This window comes from Aptenodytes forsteri, unplaced genomic scaffold (genome assembly GCF_000699145.1).
Source record: "Aptenodytes forsteri isolate BGI_AS27 unplaced genomic scaffold, ASM69914v1 Scaffold404, whole genome shotgun sequence".
Classification (NCBI taxonomy): domain Eukaryota; kingdom Metazoa; phylum Chordata; class Aves; order Sphenisciformes; family Spheniscidae; genus Aptenodytes; species Aptenodytes forsteri.
The window spans coordinates 1,659,993-1,669,649 of NW_008795629.1; the positions used below are offsets into that span (position 1 = coordinate 1,659,993).

At 62.1% G+C, this 9,657-nt stretch overlaps 1 protein-coding gene across 1 annotated transcript in view; it reads left to right on the forward strand.

Moving 5' to 3' along the window:
- The first annotated feature begins 8,455 nt into the window (after window positions 1-8,455).
- The window catches only part of LOC103901516, a 14,686-nt gene continuing 13,484 nt past the window's right edge, over window positions 8,456-9,657 (forward strand). Inside the window, exon 1 of the mRNA XM_019472864.1 lies at window positions 8,456-9,654. Coding sequence (XP_019328409.1) covers window positions 8,456-9,654 — 1,199 coding nt within the window. The remainder of the gene's footprint in view (window positions 9,655-9,657) is intronic.

Here is a 9,657-nt window from a genome sequence, read left to right on the forward strand (position 1 = left end):
GCAGCTGCACCTCGGAGCCTCTCTCTGGGCAGCGTTGCCTTGCTGCCGTCTCAAGGCACCGATGGCTTGCCATCACCAGTGTATTGGCAAGGTTTTTCCTGGTCCCTGCAGCCCACGCCCCCATGATCTACATTCGCCACCAGGCTGGGCCTGGGCGGGCAGTGGGCTGGAAAAGGTTGGAGGTATCTAATCCCTGGTCCAGGGGGTCGCTGGGGAAAGGGTGGATACAAAGCATGTCTGCACTCAGTGGCTGAGGGGATCGGCTCCACACCCTTGGCTCCTTTATGGGATGCGGAGTCATGGTTAACAGCCTTGCATGTTAACCAGACCTCCGAGTCCAGGAGCTGCCTCCAGGACCGCATCCTAGTCGGGAGCGCTTGGGGTATGTCACCAACGCAGCCCAGCCAAGGGTCTTCTGTAACTCACTCGGTTCCCTCAAATGCTTGTTTCTGCGATGGTTGCTCCTGCTCTCTCTGCGTTAGGCAGTCCTGGAGCAGTGGGAGCTCCGACCCGCCATGCTGGGCCATGGGAGTTCGCAGTGTGTTTCCAGCCCGATGTCACTGCAGGTGCCATTCTCCTTTGCTTGTCAGGACTTGAATGCACAGAGTCCTCAAAGAGCGGAGTGGTGAGGAGGGAATTAACTGCTGCTGTAAGTGCTGGCAGCTCTCTGCCTGTTTCCCGGCTGCTGCAGGACCCTTCCAAGCCACCAGCACCCATGTGCTGTGCTCGTGTCCCCGGCATCTCTGCCCTTTCTGTGTCACCTCTGCCACTTGAGGCCAGTAGCTGCTGGAAGGCCTTTGTTGCCTGTAGAGGGGAGTGAGCTCAGGTGGGTGCCTACTAAATGCAGCTCAGCCCCAGCATGGAGCAGCAAGATTGGAGCAGCAAGATTGGAGCCTGCACCTTGAATCCTCCTTCTCCTGGTGGCAAAAAGAAGCTGAGTGATGTCAGGTGTGCTCGGAGAAGGCACCCAGGAGTGTGTGAGACCACTGGCTGTGAGGCAGGAGCTCTGGGAGCCTCTGGCTGACGCTATGGAGCATTGGCCATGTCTCTTCCAGGCCTCCGACCAGCACACATCGCCTGGGGAAGCTGATTCAGCAGCTGTGATATCAGAGCACAGCATTTCCTAGGGATGACAGAATAGCTGGGAAGAGATGCAGCCAAACGCACATACCCGTGGGACAAGGCTGGGATTGCGAGTCTTTACAGACTCTCAAAGTGATCAGGAGGCCTGAAGCTCCTGCTTTGCCCCTGCTCTGTCCAGAGATGGGCAAGCTATGGAGGTGTTATGCCTCCATTTTCCTAGCCGGAGCCTGGGTTCACATCCCCTTCCCTCCTGCGTATTTATGGGTGGATGAGCCCTGGCAAAGCCTCTTGTCTGGGACGTGGTGGGTGAGTGCCGCTTCACTGCGGGGTGGGGGTCTGCTGCTCCAGCAGCACCCGGAGGCATCCCACCACCGAGCTCGGCCCCTCTTGTGCAATCGCTGCTGTAGAACTGTCATGTTTCTCTGTGATGTGCCAGGCTTCCAGCTGTGCCTTTGTGTCTCTCTAGATGAAAAAAGCCCAGGGCAGGGAGCCAGCGACAGCTGGCAGCGGCTCAGCAGCCTGCTGTGCACTCTGCTGGCTTCTCCTGGGCACTGGGGAGAGATAGGGCCCCTTCCCCCTTGGGGTGTCGGGAGGGGGTCCCTGGGACACTCCATGGTGCCAGGGATGGCTTTATGGAGATGGAGAATGGGGTGAAGCTGGTCCAGCAAACACCTCGCAGTGCATGAGCAGGGACAGCCCCCTGCCATCGCCTCCCGCTCCAGCCGGTCCTTCCCCCCCTCTCGCAGCGCCCATCGGACAAGCTCTTTCCGCTTTGGATTATCTCTCCAGGCGGACTTGGCTGCGAGCCCCACATTCCTTCCAGCCTAGCGCTGCACTGAGCCCACGCCAAGCCCCGCGTGCTGCTGCTATCGCTAAGGGCTCAGGCCAGGGCCGAGCCTGGAGGAGATGGTCCTGCTGGCCAGGCGAGCCCTGCTGGCGCTTGAGATTCTAAATGCCATTTTCCTTGAGCTCCAGGAAGGTTGTGGTGGGTCTCGTGCTGGTGCTTGGATGGAGGTTAGCCTGATGGCCATCCCTGCTGCCCATCCTGGAGGGACCAGGGCTGCTGCTCCTTCCCAAAGCTCCCAACCTGCACGTGCACTTCCCCAGGGAAGGCAGGACATGTCCCCATCCCTTGGGGCAGATGCAGATGGGGCGTCCTGTAGCTATGAGCAGCGAGGCAGGCCTGGCCCTGCATTCCTCAAACAGGGGGCTGAAGTCGCTGGATTGCTGGCCCTATGGAGGAGCTCTCTGGTTTGGGCTCCTCAAAGGGTTAGGGTGGTGTGTGGTGGGGAAGGGGCTGCTGGTGACCCTCTAATGGGTGGTGGGAGCCCCAGCACTTGTCCCCGAGGGACTAATGAACCTTCCTTCACCCCTCAGCTGTGGCTCGAGCCTACGTGTCCTGCTGCATGGCTCAGGCCCGGAGGTGTCCCCCCCGCACTGGAGCACTGAGGAGACCCCCTCCCCTGGCCCCTAGCCCAGCCCTCCACCCTCCTCCTCTGCTTCAGCAGAGCAGTTTGGCCCGATGCCCTGGGCCAGCCGGTCTCTGCAAGTACCGGGGGCCTGAGGAGACCCCCTCCCCTGGCCCCTCCCTACCCCATCCACCCTCCTCCTCTGCTTCAGCAGAGCAGTTTGGCCCGATGCCCTGGGTGGGTGGTGTCCGAGCCCTGCGCTGTGAGGAGTGGTGGGGCCTGGGCCCTGGGCATCCCTCCCAGAGGTGTGAATTCAGGCAGGAGCTGGAGGTGTGCGAGGAGCAGGGGCCGGAGGTGGGGGAGCTGAGGCTGCTGGGCTGTGCAGCCCTGCGGCGTGGGTGAGTGTGCTCAGCTGTTTGGCAGATGAGCAATGTGCTCTCCCAGCCAAGCCCACAAGCTGCTAATTTTAGCGATTACATGAATTTTTCCAAGCAGTCTCGAGTCCCTTGGTGATTCAGAGCCGCTCAGCTTTGCTGCACCCACCACCTCGGCCGTGGGGATGCACTGGGAGGTGTGCCAGTGCGGATGGACCCGGGACTGTCCCGCTGTCCAGGAGCAAGGCTGACCTCCGCAAAAATGGGTGACGTTGCTGTTGTGGGGCTCCTGGGACCTCCCTAGCTGGTGGTGTTTCAGGGCTGAGCTCGGTGGAGGAGAGCACTAGGGCTTGTGCAAGAGGTCACAGGACAGACGGGAGCCCCGGAGGGGCTGGGAACCCAGACTGCGTTAAATGCAAGTGGCTCAGCGTGGCCAAGGGTTGCCTGCTCCTGGCTGTGCCAGCCTCTGGGAGCCCCAGCCAGGGTTATGTCAAAGCACAAGGGGTAGCATTAGCTGGGACCACTTGCCACAGGACCTCGGCCCTCCTGCGGGCTCAGCAGCATGTGGACAAATGACTGTGGAAAGTGCTGGGGGCTCTCTGGTGCAAGGGCACCTCCAGCCCGGGCTGCGACTGCTGGCAGTGGCTGGGCTGTGGGGCAGCACCCAGGGCAGCACCACGTGCTCTCACTTTTTCCCACACAGCGGCATTTGGTCACTGCCTTTGGTGAGGAATCAGAAAACCACGTTTGTGCAGGCAGCAGAGACGGCAGGGAGGGCTTGGGGGCTCTGGGGGAAGGAGCCACCCCCCCCAGCCCAGCTGTGACTGCAAGTTTCAGTCCCTCTCTGGGGCACAGGGTCTGGCAGGTGCTCACCCTTGGGTTCCATTGTTCCTTTAGAGGTGTAGGAACACAGCAGTGCCTCCACGCTGTCCTGAGCTTGGTCTGGGGGGTTCAGCCTTTCTCTGGCTGGTGTGGCTGGAGTTGGGGAAGGTCCCCAGAGCACTGCTGGACCATGGGGCTTTCCCATGGCGCGAGGCTTGCTCCGCTCCATCCAGCACTGTGCGAGCTCCCAGCTATGCGGAGCAGCCTCCCTTTGCAAAACGCTTATCTCACCCTCAATAACATCCACATGCTGTCTCTGGGAGCTGCCTCTCCCCTCCAGATGTGCAGAGCGTGTCTGTGCATCTGTCCCAAGATCTCGCACCGCAGGCAGCAGCTCCACTTCCCTGCCTGCCCCCCACTCCTCGCCCTAGCATGTAGCCTGGGGTAAGCTCCTGTGTGCTCACCTCCGGGAGTGGCTCCCTCTCTGCTGCGGGTGCGGTGCACGGGCTTGTGCCGTTACTCAGCCTTGCTTTATTTTTAGGGATGTCTTGAAAACAGATGTCCCTTCCCAGCCAGGGGCCGGAGCCAGGTTCCTGAGGCCTGGGTAGAGGCAGCTGGGTTTTTGGCAGGGCTGTTAGCTGGGCTCCTCTGAAACTTCGGGTGCTCTGCGCGGCCGTAGGTACCGTAATCTGATCAGCCCCCTTCTGGGGGCAGGGTGTTTGAGGGTACCCACCGCTGCATCCCCATCCCTGCGTCCCCCCTGGGGCAGCACTGCTTGGAAGGAGCGGAGTCCGACATTCCTCTGTCAGACTGGGCTTGGGGTGGTGGTTTTTTGGAAGTGCTAGGGTTTAATTTCTGTGTTGCCTTGCTTGAAAAGCTGTGTGCTTCTGGGATGAGTCAGAGCAGGGAGGAGCCCAGCAGCGATGGTGCTGGCAGTGGGCAGGCAGAGCCGGTGATAAAGGTGCGATAAGGCCATGAGAGCCCTGCTCTCATGCCAGGGCTGCAGGGAGTGGGCAGCTTCCAAGCCCGCTGCCTGACCTCCAGCTGCTCCGCTGTCAAGGAAGCGGGGAGGTTATTTTGGGAACCATGGCACTGGGAAAATCTGCTATGTCAATAGAGTGTGAGCTAAAGCACTTGTGGGTGGTGTTTTCAAAATGTCCCTTCTCCGTGCCCAAATTCCTGGGCTTTGCCCCAGCAGCAGGCAGGGAGCCTGGCCCGGGGGTGGCCCCAGCCTCGGTGCTCGCTCCCCGGCTGGGGAGGGGTCCGTGGCCATTGGGCATGTCCCACGGCAGCTGGGCCCCCCATGCAATCTGACATATCGGCGGCGGTTGCCTCCGGCTGAGGTCCCACTCCCAACCCTCTTCCCACGATCCCTGTCACCTTCCTCAGGGTCTGGCTGGAACATCCCCTCTCTGTCCCTGCAGTTTGTTGTTTATCCTGGTCTGATCTCCACTTTGAACAGGGTCCACGTCCCCTGCGCTGCCCTGCGCCTCCCGCTCCTCACAGCACAGCATGCTGTGGCATGGGGATGGAGGCAGCCTTCCTCCCCCCTCTCTGGCGGCAGCCCCGTGCTGTTCCCATCTCCAGCAGCTCGTTAGCACCGGCTGGGACCTGAGCAGGGGCTGCTCCGGCCGGCGCGCGCCTCCCACTCCTCACAGCACAGCATGCTGTGGCATGGGGATGGAGGCAGCCTTCCTCCCCCCTCTCTGGCGGCAGCCCCGTGCTGTTCCCATCTCCAGCAGCTCGTTAGCACCGGCTGGGACCTGAGCAGGGGCTGCTCCGGCCGGCGGAAACATGGGTGGGCTGAGATGGGATTAGACATGGTCAGGGAAATTCCAGCTGCCCTGTGGTTAGCACGGGGCTGCTCTGGCTCCGGGAAACCTGATGGGGCCACACATGCTGGCTCTCCCTAGCTGCTTCCTCCTGAATATCTGTTCCTGGCGGCTGCTGGACCAGGGCTGCCTAGGAGAGGTGGGTGAGGGGGGGGCAGTGGGTGGTGGGGACCAAGGGCACCCCCATGCACCCATGTGGGCTGGAGGGGGCAGGGGAGGGGTGGCAGCAGGCGCCCCTGAACAAGTGGATGGGACGGGTTTGTGCCCTGCTTCCCAAACACCCCTGCGTGCAGGGCTCCATCATCCGTGCACCAGGGCTGCTGAGGATGAAGAGCAGCATATGGGCTGCAGCCCAGCCACAGCAGCCCCTGGGAGATGGCAGCATGTGCTGCTTTGGGGCTGCAAGGCTGCCTGCAGTCGGCATCGAGGGGGTTTCCCAGCACCCGCAGGCATGGCAGTGCTGGTGGGAGATGCTCTGGCTTGCTGAGGGCGCTCTGGAGCAGCCTGGCCTCCAGCTGGCACCAGCAACGCTGCTGACCCCTGCTTGGTGCCCACTCCCTGGCTGCGCTGGGCAACGTGCCTGTGGGGCAGAGCCCTGGAGTGGGTGCTTGCAGATTCCTGGCCCGTTTGCATCTGCGGTTGGGGGGAGTGAACAAGAGCTGTGACCCCGGGCAGGGTTGGCGTGCTGTGGGGCTGCCTGCACTGCCAGCCCTGGGCTGGGGCATGGCCAGAGGTCCTGACACTTGCAGGGGCTGTAGCTGGGGAGGCAAGTGCTGTGCATTGCCAAGGCAATGCCATGGAGTAGCCCCGGTGTGAATGTGTGCCAGCAAAGGGCAGGATCGTGCCCAGGGGCCTGGCTTTGCCTCACCTGCCCCCACAGTCAGGGCACCCAGCCGTGTCCCACCGGGGACCAGGGGGGCTCCCGGGGACGAGCTGCTACCTGGGTGACGTGAGCAGCGTGTTCGTGGGGCTGGCTGCTTGTCTTCAAACGAGGGCACTGGGGTTCAGGAGAGGGAAACCCAAAAGTCCATCCTTGAGATGATTGCGGTGTTTGCCGAGGAAACAGGAGTTGGAAGCAGCTCTGCTCCAGCGCTTTCCCTAACCCTGACGCTGCCCCTGTGCTGATTCATTGATTTGGACGGGTTATATACTGGGAGGGGAAGCATGAACCACACTCAGCTCTCTTGCCAGCACGGAGCTGTGCTCACACGGCGCTCGCGGCTGCAGGACACTCGGGTAAGTCTCCTCTCCACTACTGCCCCTGTCAGCGGCCCCAGGCCCGGGGGACTCCCAGGGCAGCTCTGAGGGGTGGCAGTGCGGCGGCGGGGTGTGCATGTTCAGCATCTTTTGATTTAATGGAGATGTTTGTCTTGCAAGGGTTCTCCAACAAAGCGAGACCACTTAAGCATTGTGGGAGCTGAAATAGTTACATAGGCGATGTATCTTAAATAATAACCAACAGAGAAAATTAAGGGGGACAAAGTAACATTTAGGGGGGCTGAGGTTAGGAGCAGTGGGATGCTGAGGGGCTGAGTGGTAGGGTATATTCAGCCCCTTGGTCTGTAAGCTTTTTGTCCCTAGAAGAAAAGAGAAGATAAATTGTTTTCAGCTGCCTTTCCTGAAGGGCGCTCCAGCATGGATGCTCTCTGAGCTGCCTTACCAGGGAGTGACATGAGCAGGGCTTTTGATGTGCAGAGCGTTTGAGGAAGTTTATAAATGGCTTGCTATAAACAAAGCTGTTCTTGGATGCAGATTGTTTCCATATGGGAAACATAAACTGCGCTGGCTTGTGGAGGGTTCCTCCCTCCCTGTCGGAGAACGAGCGTCTTCCCTGGAGGGAGCCTGGGGCGGAGGGCAGGGGCTGTGTCCCCAGCACCCTGGGGTGCTGTGCCAGCCAGGGCACCGTGCCTGGACCCCTGCGCTGCTGGACTTGCCTGTCTGGCTGAGCTGTGCTCGGGGACGGGGGAGCCACAGGTTTTCTCCCTCCCTTGTGCCACTTGAAGCTGTTGGCGGGCGGCTGCTTCATGCCAGCCTGGCACAAGGCTGCTGCTTTAATCTACGGAGGGAGGAAGCTCCCAGGCCAGAGGAGGGAGGAGAGGGTGTCCATGGTGGCCGTGCTTATGGGGTGATGGAGGACCTTGCTGTAAAGCTCTTAGTCCCCCCAGGTTTCAGGGCTCCCCTGGGACCAGCCCGCAAACAGGTGCCCACACCAGACACCCTGCTCTCACGGCCAAAATTGGCCAGGGCTGAGACCTTCTGCTGGGGATGGGGTGCAGACAGCGCCATCCCCGTACCCAGCCTGGGCTGGGGAGCTGGCAGAGGGCCCGGCTGACCCAGGCTCCTGCAGGATTGGAGCTAAAGCATGCCTGGGCAGCGGGTGCTGGCGCTGCTCTTGGCTCCGCGACAGGAGCTCAGAGCCCTTGCTGCCGGGCAGAGCCAGGAGGGTGCTCGGCGGTGCTGGGGAGGCACCTTTCTTCCTGCCCCCACCCAGCATCCCTGGGACCCACTCGGCTGTGCGTGCCGCAGGCCGACTTCAGTGAAGGTCTCGGCTGTTCGGTGGTGCTGGGAGGCCAGCGCCGCTGGTAGCAGCTCGCCACGCTTGCTGCAAAACAGGAAACCACGCTTCTGGCTGCTGGAGGAGCTGAGCGAGGGGGACGCCATGGATGCCACTAATAGCTGTGGTATGGCAGCCAGGCGCCGCAGCCCCCAGCTCTGTCCTGCTTTGCGCTCCCGCCTGGGCTGTGCCCAACCCCGCCTGCTCCCAGCCTTCCTTGCCTGCCCTCCTCTGCCTTGCTGCGGTGCTGGGGGCAGGAGTGTGGCCACAGACTCAGTGGCCCTTTCAGGGAGAAAGCAGCACCCATCTCCGGCAGCGGCCCTGGGGGGCTGGGAAATCACAGGGGCTGAGCCCCCCTCCTTTGTTTTTGCTGCAGGCCTGATGGAGCAGGGAGGCTGGTGGCGGTGGCTGCTGCTGCTGGTGGGCATCCAGCTGGCTGGTGGCCAGTGCCCAGAGCAGTGCCAGTGTGTCCGCACCGCCCAGGTGGAGTGCTCCGGCGCTGGCATCACCACGGTCCCCAGCCCCATCCCCGCGAATGCCATGACCCTCCAGATCATCAACACGCATATTGCTGAGCTGGGCGACGCGTCCTTCGGCAACGCCTCCCTGCTGATCGGGCTGCGCATCGAGAAGAACAACCTGTCGCGCATCAGCCCCGGGGCCTTCCAGCACCTGCCCGACCTGCGCTACCTCAGCCTGGCCAGCAACAAGCTGCAGGAGCTCCCTGTGCAGGTCTTCGAGCCCCTGGACAAGCTGGAGTCGCTGCTTCTCTCCAGCAACCAGATCCTCCAGGTCGAGCCTTCCCACTTTGCCCACCTGAGCAACCTCAAGGAGCTACAGCTGCACGGGAACAACCTGCAGGAGCTGAAGGAGGGGGTGTTTGACGAGCTCACCAGCCTCACCAAGCTCAACCTGGCCAGGAACAACATCGACCGCCTGCCGCCCCGGGCCTTTGAGCGGCTGGCACGGCTGCAGGTGCTGCGGCTCTATGAGAACCGGCTCCGGCAGATCCCGGCAGGTGCCTTCGACGGGCTGCCGGAGCTGCAGGAGCTGGGGCTGCACCAGAACCAGCTGGAGACGTTGTCCCCAGAGCTCTTCATGCACAACGGGAACCTGCAGAAGCTCTACCTGTCCAACAACCTCCTCGCCGCCCTGCCGAGTGGCGTCTTCTTGCCTCTGCGCGCCCTTGCCAAGATCACCCTGCACGTCAACCGTCTGCGGGACATCTCCCCTGGTGCCTTTGGGCCCATGCCCGACCTCCGGGAGCTGTGGCTCTATGAGAACGAGCTTTCCACCCTCCCCACCGCTGTCTTCAGCAACCTCACCCAGCTGCAGCTCCTGGTCCTCAGCAAGAACCGGCTGCGCTCGGTGGCGCCAGGGGCTTTCCGGGGCTTGGGGGAGCTGCTGGAGCTGTCGCTGCACTCCAATGCCCTGCGCCGCCTGGATGCCCAGGCACTGGAGGGGCTGCCCAAGCTGCAAAACATCTCCCTGCACCACAACCAGCTGCAGGTGCTGCCACGGGGCCTCTTCGGGGCCACTCCAGGGCTGCGGCACCTGCAGCTGCACTCCAACGCCTTGGAGTA